Source organism: Mytilus galloprovincialis, chromosome 9 (assembly GCF_965363235.1).
Source record: "Mytilus galloprovincialis chromosome 9, xbMytGall1.hap1.1, whole genome shotgun sequence".
Lineage (NCBI taxonomy): Eukaryota > Metazoa > Mollusca > Bivalvia > Mytilida > Mytilidae > Mytilus > Mytilus galloprovincialis.
Window position 1 is genome coordinate 53,595,684 of NC_134846.1, and position 18,696 is coordinate 53,614,379.

Genomic DNA, 18,696 nt, shown 5'->3' on the forward strand with positions numbered 1-18,696 from the left:
TATTTAAAAAAACAAAATTCAATATCGTTTGAAGTTATAGTAGCTAAAAATTGCAATTGGATTTGAAATCTCATTACGACTATAAAACAAAGTGTGACAGATGTTACACTGTATGAAACACCAATTATTCTGTTTCATTACGGGATAAATTGAATTTTTCTAAATATTTTTTTGCTGTGGAAAAACTAGGGATGAATAACATTTTCAAACCTAACTAAGCATATTTGGGGTTAAAGGTGTTCATGAAGTTAGGTTTATCTATAAAAAAAAAAACTCAAAAGAAAAGAAAATAGAATGGTGGAAAGGGGACATATAACTGTAATTTATTAACTTTTCTTTAAAAAAATGTAGGCTAACCATTGGAGAAATTATTTATATATAGATATTTATACATATATGGTACGGTAATACTTGTAAGAAAATTTACTTCTAAATTCATACGAGTGGGATCTATTTGAACTTTGACATTTAACTGTTTAGGAGCTATTACATTATTTATTCTGGGATATAAATTTATAAGTTTATTGGATTGTGTTGTGTGACTAAAGACCGGGATGTTTTTTTTCTAAGAAACATTTTTACAATGGTATTAATTGATTTTTAGCCTAAATCAAGTAGATGATTTAAAGGAGCGTTCTTTTGTTGTTTGACATTAGTTAAAAGACGGTAACAGATGTAAGAAAACTATTGATTCGATTTAAGATGTAATTTAATGGAAAATATTTCTATAATAGAAACAGTTAATATACTGTGATCAAACTATATGAACATCTTTGTAAAGTTCAGGCACTCTGGTTTTTTCCACCAATAAAAAAAAAAGCCGCCATGAAATAGCCATTGTGTTTAAAATGTGTTAAACACCAAAAAAATAAACAATCTTTCGCAAATAGGATATTAGTTAAAACAAAATAAATGGCTTTTTTATCAAGATAACTTTTCAATTCATCTTCCTTTTTGAGTCTTAAAAACCTTAAATCTTACCATTCTAAACCTATCAAATATTTATAAACGGGGCTTTTGAACAAAAAACATGCAAGTGCCTCCCCTTGTTGCCCTTTTATGGTGCTTCAGCTGTATAGGACCCTTGCTCTTCATTGTTTATAATACTCGTATAAACTTGAGTTGTTTTCCCCCTTTTACCATAGCAGTTGGGTTTCATCAATACATTTTCTGTTGTCAGTAATTTTTTGTTCCAAATGTCTTTATATGGACAATCAAGTTTTTGTAGTTGGAACCCCCAAATTACACTCTTAGCTTTTCACTTGGCACTATGACTTTCAGAATATGCAAGTTTAAAGGAACCTTGATGCAGTGCAATAATTTTCTAAAACAATGCAATGTGCAATGACTAAAGTACAGAAAAAGCCCTCCTCAGCAGGCAATCTTCTTTTGTTAAACATAATAAAATCTATTAAATAGAGATGTTTATGCACATTTGACCAATATTGTCAGTGGAAATAGGCATCTCTAATGTCAGACATTTGTAGTATTATTTTTCTCATTAATATGCAACTTAATTTTATTTGTTAAACGTCTGTCACCGATAATATTTGTCATCAGCGAGAAATTTTTTCATGGTAACATCAGATACTTCAACTGTTACAAAATCAATGCCAAGATTACAATAAAAACACTGATATTTTGTGTTTTCTCATTTATTGATTTTGGTTCTTTTCTCCGCCTAATAACAGTCATATTATACTGACAAAACTGTTTAATCAAATTGTCTAAGTATTTCATCTGGGAAAGGGAAGTACATTAACAAAATAGATATATTTCTGTCAATTTCATCTTAATAGTTTACTGGTGTAATTGGGGAATAATGATGCTCAAACTGTGTCATTGGTATTGGCTCTTATTACAAAAATCACATTGTCCATTACAGCTTTTTATGTTCCTAAAAAACTCAAGTTCTGTTGTCCTTTTGTTGCTAATATTTGGTCTGATAAGACATTGTAAGTTTTTTTTTCTAAATCTGTCTTTTATGTCTAAAAGATATTTTTTTTTATCATTAATTGCTTTGAGAAGATTATATCAAAGTTGGTATTCTATGATTTAAAATACTGAAAGCTGCTCCACATAATAATGTGTGCTGCAGGCTTTAGTTTACTTGTTTGAAAGTTTGATCTCTTGCACTAGAAAATATTGAGGCACAACTTGGTGGAGCCTATTGATGAAAATATTGTGGCACAACTTGATGGCACCTATTGATGAAAATATTGTGGCACAACTTGATGGCACCTATTGATGAAAATATTGTGGCACAACTTGACGGTGCCAATGGATGAAAATATTGTTGTACAACTTTGTGGCACCTATTGATGTAAATATTGTGGCACAACTTGGTGACACCTATTGATGAAAAAACTCTGGCACAACTTGGCGGCGCCTTCTGATGAAAATATGTTGACACAACTAAATGGCCCCTATTGATGAAAATACTTCATACATATATGTCTGGTGGCGCCTACTGAGAAAAAGACTAAGAAAATAGCAATTGGCCAAGAGAGATTGAGAATAATTTTCAAGACAGATGAAGTTTACAAGCCAGGAAAAAGATTTAGAAGAGGCTTTTAAATGTTTACTGTATGTAGCTAGGTAGGAAAGCATGGAGAAGGCAGAAACCTGTACAGAAATGTTTACTGTATGTAGCTAGGTAGGAAAGCATGGAGAAGGCAGAAACCTGTACATAAATTCCATTGCAATGCTCCTTATTTAGACATATAACATTACCAATATTTAACAGATGAATGATTTTTCAGGCCATCATACCATACAACATTATCTTTATGTTAGTTAATTTGTAAAAGTTGGTTATAAAAGTTGTCACTTTGTTGATTTTTTACACTCAGGTATACAAATGTATGTAAATTGCCACAGGGCAAGTCACCTATAAGTTATGTTGGAACAACGACAATCTTGTTAATATATTTAGATAGGTACTTTTGTTATCAATTTTGAAAAAAAAATGTAAAAATATATAAGTTTACAAATTAGGTTGTTGCCCTAAGGTTCAGTATTCTTTTAAAAAAAAATTGCCAGTGAATCAAAAACTATAAATAGAATAAGCTGCTAAAACAAAGAAGAAAGGGAAATTTGAATTTTAAAATAAATTTTCTGTAAGGATTAACATCCGTGACAGAAGAATAAAATTAAATGTTGAAATTTTCCGGAAATGAAATCTAAGTTAAAGTTCACGGGGTTTTAACGAGAACATGAAATTGTCACCAATGAATTTGATGATTGTAAAGGGAAGTATTACAAGAGCCTCTTATCGGAAGTAACTATGTAATACAAAATACTTGGTTTTCAAGGATATGTGCTTTACAATTCAAGTCCCTGTCAAATTTCCTAACATGTGTTTTAAATATTAAATCTGTTAAATTTTCTAACTTTCAGTTGATATTTAACAAAATTCAAGAAGCCTGATATTTTTTTATTATTGTTTATTGACATGGCTCGCACAGTTGCATTTCAGAAATCAAGGTGAACTTCATTTAATTCATTCCATTAGTCTCATAATTACCTAATAATTAGTTTTCTTATATACTTTTCTGGTTGATGAAAGGAGAAAAAGTTTTCAGATAGAGCTGAAAAGTTTCTAAATATAAAAGTCATATTGATGGGTTATTATACTTTATAAATTTAACATATACAGTAAGATATATTGTAAATTAAAGAACAATCAATTAAGGCACATTTTCTAAATAATGTTTGAAGAGGTTTTAACATTACTTAAGTAAGGTTAAATGGTAACAGTATTGAATTTTAACTGATACAATTACAATGTAAACACATACTTTAAACATGCACTTTGCACTTGTTTTCTGTCATGAAGAGGCATATATTTATCTACCCAATAGTTAGGAAATCTCTCGGTTTCCATAACTGTGAATGTAGAGTTGTAATAATTAAGGACATAAACAGTTATAGTATAGTCAAGTGGTACTTAGATCTTGTAAATAACCATCCAGACACAAAGATGTATATCATTTCACTTAGTCTGGACTAGTAAATGGATTTTTTATTGCAAAACATGTATGGAAATATTTGTGCCTTGCTTGTCTTTTAATACCTTGACCTTTGATTTATGTTTGATCAATGATTAGCCATTCTTATTTTTTGGGGCAGTTCTCTCACTTAAATTTTTATTCAAACATCCTTAGTTGAATAAGAAGTTCATTACAGAGAGTTTAGTGTGTTATTTGTAGATTGTTTTAATTTACATGACACCATTGAGAAAAGAAAAAAGTCTCCTAAAAGAAAAGATGAGAGCAAAATATTATAAACAATTGTAAACAATTTAGTCTTCTTCATAACTTTTATTTTTCAACCTTGACCCATCAGTTAGAACGTTAAAAATGATAAATAGGTCAGCCTTTTCATACATGCTTAAAAAGTAGGTTAAAACACTTGCACAATGAATATAACAATGTTTTTAAAGAAGTAGGTTGTTTGAGAGATATATATATTGTTTTATAGCTTGGCCTACTTAAAACTAGGGTTGGTTTTTTTTATGCCCCACCTACGATAGTAGAGGGCATTATGTTTTCTGGTCTGTGCCTCCGTTCGTCTGTCAGGTTAAATTTTTGGTCAAGGTAGTTTTTGATGAAGTTAAAGTTACATCAACTTGAAACTTAGTACACATGTTCGCTATGATATGATCTTTCTAATTTTAATTCCAAATTAAAGTTTTGACCCCAATTTCACGGTCCACTGAACATAGAAAATGATAGTGCGAGTGGGGCATTCGTGTACTATGGACACATTCTTGTTACTGTCTCAAATTGAACTAAGCTAACCAAACATAGTGGAGCTAAAATAACTGAACTTTCCTTTCACTTCTTATAAAGCTGATGATTTATCAAAGACCAACAAGTTCCTACATCAAAAACAGCCAGTCACTTTAAGGTATATTAACTGTGCTAAATTGGTGCCAACTATACCAGCCTGTTGACATTTTTTTTTTTCTTCATAGTTTTGTCTTATCGACCAATTAAAATTGTGTACCAAATATGAATCCTTGAGTGCAATTATTACGGATGTTATTTATGCAAGAAAATTTAAAAATACTATTTCGGTAGGCAGAGTTTCCTGTGATATTTTGAGAGGTTGTTGATCTAATTCTGTTTACATTCTAACCAATGACTCAGTATCTTCTTTAATTGCTTTACAAATTCTTTATCTACACCCTAATTATCAGATATTGCGTACAATATATAACAACAGTGCATGGTCAAAATGCACGTTTTTTCAATTGCCTTTTTGATATCTTGTTTATGAAGACACAAGGTCACACCTTATTGTAATATCTTATAATATCTTGTTACATCTAAGAAATTCATCAGACAGTGATCTATTTCTGAAAGCTTGAATTCAACTTGTCATGAAATCAGAGAAATAAGATCAAAAATCAGGACAGACCATATGTTTGGCAAATGAAATGTAAAAAAAAATAATAAGTCACAAAATCATTTCCATTGTGTAAGAGTTTTTTTTGGTTGTCAAAGGATTTTATTTTATGTATTCAAAAGGTATGAGTCTTATGGAACATTAGGAAATGTATAATGAGATCATTATTTCTTCCTGAGTAGGTGGGGGCCAAAAGTTTTTTCAAAACCAAAGGATCCCCAATATAAATTTTTGTTTCTAATATTATAGTTTAACTTGTCTTAAAATCTACTTTTTTAATGCAGTTTTAAAATAAACTTTACTGATTTATAAAGATTTAAACCTTATCATCAATAATTAATTTTTGATTAAATTAATTATTATATAAGGTAATCTGTCAGAAAGCCAAATATTTTTATTGTAGGTCCTTATCGATTAGGTTTAAAAGTTTAGTTGTGTAGAGGTCATTATTTGATAAGTATAATGTGTTTATTTCTAAAACAGCAGGTGAATAGACTTGTAGATTAGCCCCATGAAATGTTACCTTCTAACAATAGAAAAGTGGTTTGTGTTGTAGTCACATGATCAAAACATGAATGCCCCTTAGGACATTTAAAAACCAGACATGTTTATGAAAATAATTATTGATTTTATATGTGTGTTTATTAGTTAAATTGAGTGTACATATTGTGGTTTTAACAGGATTTTTACATTGCTCAACATTTTTGACATTTTTAACTAAAAAATTGGGAGAAAAAATAAGATATTTCCCTTCAGAGCCTCTGTGTACTAAAACAAGGCATTGAGCAGTTAGTGCTGATCATGTGATCAACCAAGGATGAACTAAGATTATATTCTAGATAAAGTATTACATAGTGGGTTAAATCAATCAGCTTTATAATTGTGTATCAACATTATGTGTAAAATGGACTGATAGAAAGAAGAAAGGAAAAAGATGGCAAATACAGAATGGCAGCCTCAGGTGGATACGGAATTTCAGATAGCTATTCAGACGGAAAGGTGTGCTCTAATTTCTATATGATTATATTGTATTTACAGACATAGGTAGTTTAGTTTTATAGGTCAAATATCTGACAATGTTTTACTTATTATTGACATTTAATACATGTTTCTAGAATGTACATATTTAATACATATTTTATATGTGTGTAGGCTCATGATTTAAAGAATTGCTGATACATTGATTTTTGTAATGATCATCCTATAACAATTAGACTTGCCTACACTATTGTTAAGGATTGACTACAAATTTCTTCCTCTCAATATTACAATTTGTAAATGCCGTGTAGGGTTGCAGTATTGGTATTTTTGTGGAAATTCACTCTAATATGGACATATTTTAGTATGTGTGGGGACAGTTTCATTCTAAGTTTTTTAAGACATTCATAAAACTTGACATGTTGTTTTTCCTGTAAATATCCTTGATTGTTATTGTTGATAGATCATTGTGTAATTTATATAAACAGTTATAGAACTCAAAGTGATTTTAAAATCCTTTTTGTTTTTTAAAGTAAGATTTAATTTACTTTGATAGACCTTTTTGGTTATATATTTTTTAAAAGGCTGTGTATAAACTAAGGATTAACTGCAGATTAACTTGATAAGACCTTGATTTCAGTCTAACAACCCTAATAATAATTTATATATAACCTAATATGTATGTTATAATGTTATTATATTTTGACACTGTACATTTCTTATTTAACATATTCTTGAATTGTAAGAGTATTAAGAAGTGGAGGGAACATTCCACAAAAATATCTCCATCTTTATTTAGCATACACAATATCTTTTATAATCTCTAAACAAAAATTCAATGTATTTTTGTTCATTTGATATATTGGGAAAAGGATAAGTCATTTGATCCTAATTGGTTTAATTGACTTCTAATTTAAGTTTTTTATATGTTTTTAATTGACAATTCTGTATATATTTAGATTACTCTGAAAAGTCTTTTTACATTTTGTAGATTAGGACAATGAAGACTTCTTTATATATTTTGCATACTCTAGAATTGTAATTTTTCTAAATGCATCAGATATAATGTAAACTAATTTTAACTAAGAATGTGACAGTGGTAATCAGATTGTTTTTAAAATGGCATCATGGTTTTTTTTCCTCACAAAATTTCTCCTACAAATGTAAATTACGTACATAACATCCTCTAAATATGTTAAAAAGGTGAAGAAACACTACGACAGTTCATAACTAGTTCATATATACATGATCATCTGATTTAATGTATCACATAACTGTCACTCAAAAACAATCAAAATCCTATGTCATTGATAGGTACACGATTTTATAAAGGTGACTTTTCATTTTCTTTTCTTCAAATGTTTATTACTTCCTGGTTTCTATTGTCTTAACGTAACAACGTTGAATTAGTCCAGTAGAAATAATTTGAAGAAGCTAGTGGTTTTTCTTTTGACACCCTAATTCTCAAATACATGAATTAGGATTTTGTTTTTCAAAAAACAATGCATGAACACTTAGTACTTTTGGTTGAAGGCAAAGAAAAGGCAAAACTGGCTTCAATTCATTCTTTTCTGTCACTTGATGTACCTATTTCAAAGTTATAATTCCATGTTTTGCTACTGAATTTGTAGAACATAATTTTTAGTTCTTAACAACTATAATAATATGATGGAATTTTTTATAGCTCACAGTTCATTCACATATAAACATCATAATATATGAATTTCTTATACAAGCTTACGTTTGAAAGTAATAGATTCAATGTTGATTTTATTTTTGGAAGAGTTTCATATACATGTAGACAGATCTGTTTGGTAAAGTGTTATTGAAAAAAGTTCTTCAATTACAACTTTACCAACAGTGATTGCTAGCCTTGTCAGTTTGGACACTGCTTGATTAAATTTCTATTTTAATTGAGGATTGCCAACTTTGTTTTATCCTAAAGTCTGGTTTCTCCATTAGTAAAACTGGACAACATTTAAATAAGGCCAAGGTCCCTTAAAATGTAGTTCAACACCAATGAATCAAACAAACAATTAGCTTGGCCTTCTAATGCTGCCAATGGCCTCTTGTTACATAATCTCTGGATTATTTGAGACCAAAGGGAAATTGTTTCTATCAGAGGTCCAAATTAATACATGGTCACCTCCTAAGTATCATCATAATGACAGTATCATAACATCTGTTTTTATGGTCCATAAATACATTTTGACAAAAAACTGCTTGCCCTTGTCTTACTCTTATTTGACTGGCAATGTAGATGTAGGACTTTGCATTGCTTAAATAAAAATCTTTGATAGTTAGAGCAACTAACTCGTACTCATACCAGTGGTTCTCAAGGTTTTAAATAATCAACAGGATATTTGGTCAGTTCTTCTTGACTGAATTGACTCTTTTAACAGGACATTTACACACATGATTTGGATAATTGAATAATGCATATCACTAAACTAGACCGAACATTTTTTTACTGAACTTGCCCAGTGTTTGGCAACCTTGAGAATGACTGTCTTACATGTACCAAATTTTGTTAATTGTTCTGATGTGTAATTTATTAAAACATTTGTGCTTGTTTGCTGACTTGAACTTTTCTGTTGGTCTAGAGTGTATACAACAGAGTTTGAGGAAATGTGTTTTATTTCTTACACAGAGTGTTAATTATATTAAACAAAGGGTACCTCCTCAGTTATGACATCAGTTGAATAATCATGAGGGGAAACTGTTTAATATTGATTTGTAACGTATATGTATATCATTTATACTTTGATTAAGAAGCAGTTTAAGTTTATTCTTAACTGCATTGAAATGTTTGAACTTCTGGAAACAGATTTGAAATCTTCTCTTGAGTTGATGTATGAATTGGAGTGGCTGAGAGGAGTTGCTTGTAGTTCATCTGAAATATGCATATCTACTGTGAATTCATTAATTTTATGGGGTACCAATGTTCATGGATTGAGAAAACTTACACTTCTGTGGATATTTAATTTCGTTGTTTTGCTAAAGTCAGCAAACAAGTCTGGAAAATTTTGTAATTAGTTGGAACATTGAATTTATTTGGTTCACCTGTACCCAGGAAATTAACAAAATTTGGTATCCAACGAATATTAATGAATCCACAGTGATGTAAATAAGTTATTCAGCTTAATTCAAAAATATACTATTGGAGTATTAAAATAAACTAAGCAAATAGGGAATCAGATATAGTGATTGATTAGATTGAAGGATTTTATATAAAGAATATATGTTGTTTATTTTAGTGATCCAAATGGTCCATGGTGTACAGGAAATCAAGGCCAGTCTGGACCTGGTTTATCTGTAGTGACCACTGTTTGGGGAATGACCAATACTACGCAAACAGCACCATTTAATCATCAAACCCCAGGATATACCACTACCATGTCATCAACAAACTATACGCAACAACCAAACTTCCAAGTTAATGCATTACAGAAAGGACCATACAACCCTACTTCATTATCAAACAACATTCCATATCGTCGTCCAAGGTAAGTGTCACCAACCAAGCTGTAAAGATTATTTGGTTTTCTACACATTGATATTGTAAAATATCGGCCGCTAGCAACAATGTGAACCTTTTTGGCTGGTGAGTACAGCAAACTGTCATGAAGACATATTTTAGAGAGAAACCCATTTCTTATATCCTTCGCACTATTTTCTACACTATTTCATGAAGAAAGTAAAGAATTGTTTTTATAGCAAATTTTTATGTCTGGATATTGCAGAATGAAACTCATATCTAAAATTCTATCTGCCCTCTCTTTCAACCATAATTCATGAAGAAACTCTGGATTTATACATGCAAACACTCACGTAGGCATATTGCAGAAACCCATTCCTAATGTATTGTAGATTTCCTTCCTCAAAAAAGGAGATAATTGCATAAACATTCATATACCAATCACTGAGTACTTTATTGAAACTTTTAAAAAATGGTACTTCAGCTTTAATCAAACAACTTTATCCCATTATTGTTCTTTTTCAAAAAAAACATTTTTAGGGCTTGATGTTGGAGTGGTCTTAAGTAATTCATCTATAGTGATCACTAGCCAGTTTCCCTGTCAAAGGTCATTTGTTCTCGAGTATTACAGCTTCCAACCAATCAGACATTATTATCGTAATTGTAATTCATTGTCCTTGAATTCTGCAGCAATTTGTTAATATTAAAAAAATGCAATTTCTTGAAATAATTTTAGTAAAGCAATTTTGCAAATAACAACATATTATGCTTTAAAAACATGAATTTAAAAAAAAGAGTATGAATATTTTGTTCAAAATCTACATTTTTGGTTGTTTGTTATATTTCAGTTACCCTCCTACACCAAATACCCCAGGATCAAATACACCAAGTAATAATGATTACCCTGGTGCACCTCAACAAGGAAATCCAGCACTGGCACAAGCTTTAGTAGCGGCAGCAGCCACAGCCTCGGCCACAGCAACGGCAACTGCCACCATGATGATGCAGAATGACCCACAGATGAATAACAACCAACCAATGAATGTCCAAATGAATTATGGGCCAGGCATGCAGGTAATATATTTTAAAAAAATCATCTGTTTAGGGTTGTTCCATAAAATACCATGTCTCCCCAGAGACTGTACTTTTTTTTCACCCACAGAAATGAAAATAAGTTATGACAACACTCCCTTTGCATTTTGGTATTTCAAATACATACACCTACACAAAATATTAAAAAATTGCCTTCCCTTGGGGGGGGGGGGGGGGGGGATAGTATTTTCTGGAACAACTTAAGAACAATCATACCTGTTCTTAGTCACAAGTCTTATATTCAGTGGTTGTCTTTTGTTGCTTCATAACCTATATTGTTATTCTTCAGGTTTTGTTTAACATAATCAGACCATTTGTTTTCAACTTTGAATTGTGTGGCCTTTGTCATTTTGTAGCCATTTAGGCTTGCCATACGGTATATGTTTTGCTCATTGTTGAAGGTGGTACAGTTACCTGTTGTTGCTAACCTTGTATATCACTTTGAAATATCTGATGGAGAGCTGTATCATCTGTGAAATTTGATCAGTTTTCACATTTAAATCATATATACCGTTAAGGGAATTTTGAAGGAAATTCTTTTTATTGTATCTTTGCTGCTGCTTTTTATTTTTTTATGGGATAGGAAGATTGTTTTGATAAATACGTTCATCAGTTAGATGACTAACGGTAATATTTTCAGTTTGTTGTTTTTTTTCGTAGTAATCTCTAAGGGAATTATCAGCATGTTTTTGGTATTTATCCCACACTAGTTTTTTTATGGGATTGATCTTGTTTTGAAAAATACGTTCTAGTGATATTTTTTTTACATTTTTTTTTTCATGTGTGAAATTTGGTCAGTTTTTTTTTACCTAGAATCAAAATATTGTGACCTTTTAGGAAAATTATGACGAGGTTTATTGTATCTTTGCTGCATTATATTTTTTATGGATAGGAAGAATGTTTTGATAAATATGTTCGTCAGTCAGATGTTTTGTTCATAGTTTTGCATGACTGCTGAGGGTAAGATTTTCAGTTTGTTGTTTTTTTCTTTGTAACCTTTTGAGGATATTTTCGGTAACTTTACCACCTGAGTTTTCATTGGATTGATCTGGTTTGGATAAATATGATAATCAGTTAGATAATCGTTCATAGGGATTTTATGATTGATGTGGGTAAGTGCTTCAGTTTTTAGTCTGTATTCCATGGTAACCTTTAAGATTATTTATGGGAGATGTTTAGTCCAATTAACAATTTTAAAAGGTGTTTCTGTGTTTATAATTCATTTTTAGGTCATAACCATAGTCAATGAATGTCTTTAAAAAAATGATGCAAATTTTGGGTCTTTGAGATAATTGTATTTTTTTATTTTAAAAATCCAAAATGTCAATTTTTAATGAAAGAAAAATTAAATTTTTAAACAATAAAAAATCAGTGCTACAAGTATTAAATTCAGAAGTAACTTTCTCTAGCAGAAAAGTGTCAATTATAAGTTTAATTCTGCATGTGTAGTTCCAAAAGAGTATTTAAAATGTCAGTTTATTTAGTATCGAAGTGAAAGATGATCAGCCATTGTTTGACGACTGCTTAGACACATTTAACAATGTATGAATATTGATGCTGCGTTAATAAGATCTATAATTCTGGCATTGCTGTAATCATTCGTTGACACTTTATTGATTCTTCTTACAAACTGACGTGTCTTTTTACCTGTGTTTCACTATATAGTAGGTAGTTAAACAGCTTTTCTTAATTACCTGAGTGTTTTTTCACTGTCAATCTGGTGCTTGTGAGTCTGCGATACCTGGGTTGATAAATTATTCACACTTGATTATTGTTTCAGTAAATCTTATCATTAAAAAGGTTGGTTTCTGATATTTTGACTTTTTTATTTTGATACATTTTGTATTAAAATATGCATCTTGATAAACTGTTTTTTTTTCAGCAACAGTGTTTTGAAAACTATTGATTTTTTAGGTCAAGGTGCAAAATGATGAATATGATTTGCACGTTTTGTTTTACATAAGTCAAATAATAATGCATATATGATAGTCTTTGATAAAAAATATATGTCTATATTTTTTTCTTTACAGCAACAGATGCCAATGGGTCAGTATGGGAATCAATATCCTCCAGGAATGTCTCAAAGACACCCTGGACCCATGAATATGGGACCCGGTCCAGGGGCAGGTCCAGGCCCTATGATGAGAAATCCCATGTATACCAGAAGACAAGCACCATATCACAATCCTCACAACCCAAATATGGGAAAAAGACCTTCTTTTCCAAATGGTCCACAGGTAGGTGCCACTTATTATGTTTTGCCTTTGGGTACAACAACAAAAATGTTGGGGTTTTTTTGTAGGTTTTTTTTTAAATTGAATTTAATATTATTGGATGGTTCTGATAGTCTTTTTCATACCACTTTTTTAAAGAAAATTCAAAAACATTTAAATCATTTGTGTTTGTCCAGTTATTTTATGATGTTTTTTTTTTTTAAAACCAAACAATTTATAAATGTGAAATTTATCACTGTCACATGTGCATAGTACATATCTGTGAAGTATTCAAATCGACCAATTTAACATTGTAGTTATGCTCGAAACACAGACTGGTTTCTTCGAAACAAACAAAAAATGATGTTTACATAGCTTTTTGTCCTTTAATTTGTTTGATAACATTATTTTATGAATTTTGTTGCATAAATCTCTCCAATCAATCAATAGATGCCAATGTCGAAATATTATATATTAAATCACTTGAAAGATAGGTCAGAAACTAGGATGTTATAATACCTTCAAGCTGGTGCAACATTTAGTCCAGTATCAAAGGAAAGAGATATATAATAAACCACAGTATTATTTGTTTTCATATTATAAAAAAATACTAAAGCATCTTGAGGAAATAAATAATAAATATTATTAGTAGATTTGATTTTAAAAATACTTTTAAAAAAAAATGTTTTAGTTTATTTCTTTATTTATTAAATAGGCCCATTGATTCATGTATTCTAATTATTCATTAATTGTTGGTTTGTGCATTTTAACTTTCATTCATGCTTATCAACGGAAACTAGAAATCAATTTGTATAGCAGATGAAGTGATTATGTATTGTACATTGTTCAAGGGGAACTAACTCTAGTGAATATCTATTTTAGTATGGTGATCAGTATAACAACCCACAACAGTATTCTGGTGGAAAATACCCACCGACACAGCAGCCACTTCCTTCACCGACATACCACCAGCAACCCGGAATGCGACCCAACCCTGGTGGCCCATATCCCAACATGCCTAACGGCCAGGCATACTATAATAATCCAGTCGGCAGACCAATGCCACCCCAGCCACAGAACTTTAATAATTATAACATGGGACAACAAGGCATATCTGTAAGTAAAAATTTTGTATGATAAATGTATCTTAGTTGAACCATTAAACTTACACATAAAGATTTCAAGACAAAGAACAAATTGCAATAAACTTTATCTTAAATCATATTCATACATGTAATAAAAATTTATTGACAATGTATCGACAAAATTTGGTTTCACAGTTAAAGGTTTGCTTTGAAACTTAATTTATGTCAATATACAACTTTCTAGTACAGGGAAACCAGGCTAAACCGAATCCTGTATAAACCAAACATGTTCTAAAGCACTGTCATATCAAATTTTATGCGTTGTGTACTTGATAAACCTAAACATGGCCAAAACCGAACAAAATCTTAAGTCCAATAAAGGTTCGGTTTAAACAGGTTTCAATGTTTGCTAAAAGGTCATTGAATTATCTTTTTTTTCTTCATTTTTCAGTCACCACCATCAAATTATCCTCATTCCCCATTACCTGGAAATCCGACCCCACCCATCACCCCTGGGCCAGGTCCTAATGGCTACAATGGACCTATGCCAAATGGACCACCAATGCCAATTAAAAAAGGTATGTATAGGATTGTAGTTTTAATTATTTTGATGTCAATCTATGTTAAAATGATTGTTGTTCTATTTATTTTGATGTTAATCTATTTTAATACTATTTATTTCCTGTTATTGTAACTTAAATCAATTTATAATAATTGTGGTTGTTATATGAAGTGATCACTATTTAATTCAAGGTCATTTGACATTTAGATAGAAATTAAGATTTTCTTTATAGTGTTAAAAATTAAGAATTCAGACATTATGGAATTCAAATCCAAAAGTTTATATTGTATTACTGATAATACTCTTAGCTTCATGAAAGCTGAGTTGAAATGAACAGAATAACTTTTGATGAACAAATGTTTTCCCATATTTCTTACCTCTTGATTTTAGTATAAAAATAAGAATAGGAATACACATTTTATTATTCTAATAAAAAACCCTTAAAGGGCATTGTTTCACAGCAACAATATGTACAATATGATTGGAAAAAACCCAAACAAGAACCTAATATAATTCTATCATGTTATGGACTGGATCAGAGCCCAACACATCATGTGTCTTATATAACTTTTCTGAACTGTTTAGTTTGGTTTTTTTTACATGTGATTTGTTTTTAGATCCTGAAGAATTACGATTGACGTTTCCTGTTCGAGATGGTGTGGTGTTACCGCCTTTTAGACTGGAGCATAACTTGGCAGTTAGTAACCATGTCTTCCATCTGAGGGAATCGGTTTATCAGACATTAATGTTCAGGTTAGTAACTAGCTTTTCAGCAGGGTACTCACTAATATGCGTGCACAAGTACTGGAGGTTGGACTCCTTTGTATCAACTAGTGAGTTCAAAGAGTCCAAAATACTTAATGATTGTTATCAGCAGAGTCCATTCATATTATCATTGCACAAGTTTAGAAATGTACAATTTATTTGTCTCTTTTGTCATTTTGTTTGTAAGAAGACTGACATTGACCATGTTTCTCTACAAAACTTTAAACTTGCTTTGGCAGAAAATGGGGTATCCCTAGAATCTACAAAAATGATCCTTTGTGAGAATCCTGTTTTCCAGTAAACATGATTAAGGTGTTCCATAAACATTTTGTTTACATGAAAATCTGTATCATAATTTTTATAACCATGTTAGTGTTTCTGTAAACATGCTTTCTATCAAAATAGTTTACCTGATTTAATGTCAGTGAACTTAACAACACAAGATCAATGAACTAGTGGTAGTAGCCATTTTTTTGTTTTGCTGTTTAGTAAGAATAACAAATGTTCAAATCAAAGTTTTATGAAGTGGATAATCCTTTATTATCATTGAATTGTATGCCATTTAAAATTTGATGGACTTACTTATTTGTTGACCTAGATATTGACTATGGTTTTAATGTTGTTATATGGATGATGTTTATCCAACTTTGTCTTGATTATACTTGCTTATAAAGTTTTATATTTAAAGTAAGAATGTTTGTTGACATCTGAATGGCTTCTGGTTATTTATGTTGGATTGCTGTCTCATTTATATATACTCCAAATCTCTCATTAGTATACAAAATAGATCATCTGTTTTAACAGTAGCTGGTATGTGACCTACTTTTAAATGGATGATGATTAAAAAAGTAAATTTGAATATGTAATGTGTATCTATGAATGAAATTGTTGATCATATGTCCAAAATATGATTTTAATTTATGCAATCAATATCTGTTTACGCTACATACAAATAATGCAATCAAAATGTAAAAGTACAATTCTCAGTGCTGCCTCATATTGCACAGTAACAGAAACAAAAGAATTGCTGAATTTGCAAGAATTATATTAAATAAATAAATGAAATAGTAAATTTTAGTAATAAAATTGTTTTTTTTTTCTCTTCAGATCTGATTTAGAGTTACAACTGAAATGTTTTCATCACGAGGACCGACAGATGAATACTAACTGGCCAGCCTCCGTCACAGTCAGTGTCAACGCTAATCCTCTCAACATTGAACGTGGGGAAAATAAAACCTCTCATAAACCATTATACCTCAAAGATGTCTGTCAACCAGGCAGAAATACCATTCAAATTACCGTCACTGCATGTTGTTGTGTAAGTATAGGTACAAATAAAAAAAAGATGTGGTATGATGCCAATGAGACAACTCTCCACAAGAGACCAAATGACACAAAAATTAACAACAATAGGTCCCTGTATGGCCTTCAACAATGAGAAAAGCTTATACAAGGATTTTTTCTGCACATGATTTTTATGGTAGGGTGTTTTTAGAACTGTAGTTACCTTTAACTGTTTAAAAGTGTTAAAATTTTGAAAAGACAGATTGTAGTTATGTTGTCTAAAACATGTAGATATTGAAAGATTCTGAAAACCAATATAATATTATTATCTCTGAATAGACAGGCTTCTCAAAAGGAAAATGATATTAGAATATCCTCATTGGAACAAGTATAATTGAATGTCATTATATTGACTAGGTACTTACCTGCTTCAAAACCTCATACTTATATGATGCTTAATTCTAGTTCAAATTTATCTGTATAACTTCAATTTAAATTCCTCAATCAATCTGTTCATGACTTTACTGTAGTTTTACTATATCTAATAAATTATTATTTTATTTCCAGTCTCATTTGTTTGTTCTACAATTAGTACATCGACCAAGTGTACGATCAGTTTTACAAGGGTTGTTACGGAAACGGTTGTTACCAGCAGAACATTGTATTACAAAAAGTAAGTAGTTACTGTTGGAAAATACAATATTAAAAAGAAGATGTGATATGATTACCAATGAGACAACTCTTAACAAGATACCAAATTACACAGTAATTAACAACTATAGGTCATCATCATACAGTATATATTAGGAACACGAGATAGAAAACTAAACAAATACTTTGAATATGACACAAATGTAATCCTAAATCATACATTGATGGAACATTTCAATAATATTATCAAGATAGTTGAAATCTATACCATGTAGAAATTTTTTGGGTGTTTGTCGTTTTAAAGAATCTAAAAAAAGCTATAAAAAAAAAATAGTCATACACAGAATATTTCAAATTGAGAGAACTACGTAGAAATGGGTCGACAATGATTCTCAATTAAGAAATCATATATTTTAAGAAATTCTAGTTACTTTATAATGTTGATTTTGTTTTTCTTTTTAGTCAAAAGAAATTTTAGCAGTGCTGCACCAAATTCATTAAATGGCGAAGATGGAGTTGAACAAACAGCGATTAAAGTTTCATTAAAATGTCCAATCACCTTCAGGCGGATAACACTGCCGGCTAGAGGTCATGAATGTAAACACATACAGGTAAGTTTGGTATAGCTTTCACCATTATTCTTGTTAATGAGGGGGGGAGAGGAGGAGGTTAGAAACAGAAGGAAGATATATACAAAGGGAGGTAATTCATAAGTTAAACAAGGGGAGGTAACACTATCACTGAAAAAGAAAAGAAAAAAATAATAGTAAAACTGAAAACAAAGATAGAGTGATGCTAATGAGACAATAAAGATAAGAGTGATCATAAACTTTCAGGAAGGTTAACTTACATTCAACAAATGAAATCACGACTATAAGTATATAACTGTAAGGAGGGACTACACTGAAATTTTATTCTTATAATTTTGTTACATTTGGTAAATTATGTTAATGGTTGATAATTTTCTATTGCAGTGTTTTGATCTTGAATCATACCTACAGTTGAATTGTGAAAGAGGGTCATGGCGGTGTCCAGTTTGCAAGTAAGTATAAATCTCTCTTCTGGTAGACATTAACAACTTGATAAACCATGTTTTATTTATATCAAGTCTAATTATAAATTATTTCATTTTGGTATATAAAAAAAGAAGTCTTGGTACACATGCCTGCTGATTTA

At 30.5% G+C, this 18,696-nt stretch overlaps 1 protein-coding gene across 7 annotated transcripts in view; it reads left to right on the forward strand.

The window, feature by feature from the left end:
- Positions 1-18,696, forward strand: part of LOC143045290 (zinc finger MIZ domain-containing protein 1-like) — a 220,115-nt gene that overhangs the window by 194,564 nt on the left and 6,855 nt on the right. For 6 of the 7 annotated variants that reach the window (XM_076217676.1, XM_076217675.1, XM_076217680.1 and 3 more), the window contains 10 exons: positions 9,648-9,896; positions 10,717-10,942; positions 12,991-13,197; positions 14,056-14,289; positions 14,710-14,836; positions 15,438-15,573; positions 16,693-16,903; positions 17,437-17,542; positions 17,983-18,131; positions 18,495-18,562. In XM_076217676.1, coding sequence (XP_076073791.1) covers positions 9,648-9,896; positions 10,717-10,942; positions 12,991-13,197; positions 14,056-14,289; positions 14,710-14,836; positions 15,438-15,573; positions 16,693-16,903; positions 17,437-17,542; positions 17,983-18,131; positions 18,495-18,562 — 1,713 coding nt within the window. Of the gene's footprint in view, positions 1-5,580; positions 6,412-9,647; positions 9,897-10,716; positions 10,943-12,990; positions 13,198-14,055; positions 14,290-14,709; positions 14,837-15,437; positions 15,574-16,692; positions 16,904-17,436; positions 17,543-17,982; positions 18,132-18,494; positions 18,563-18,696 lie in introns of those variants that run through there. The other variant, XM_076217681.1, reaches the window with a different exon arrangement.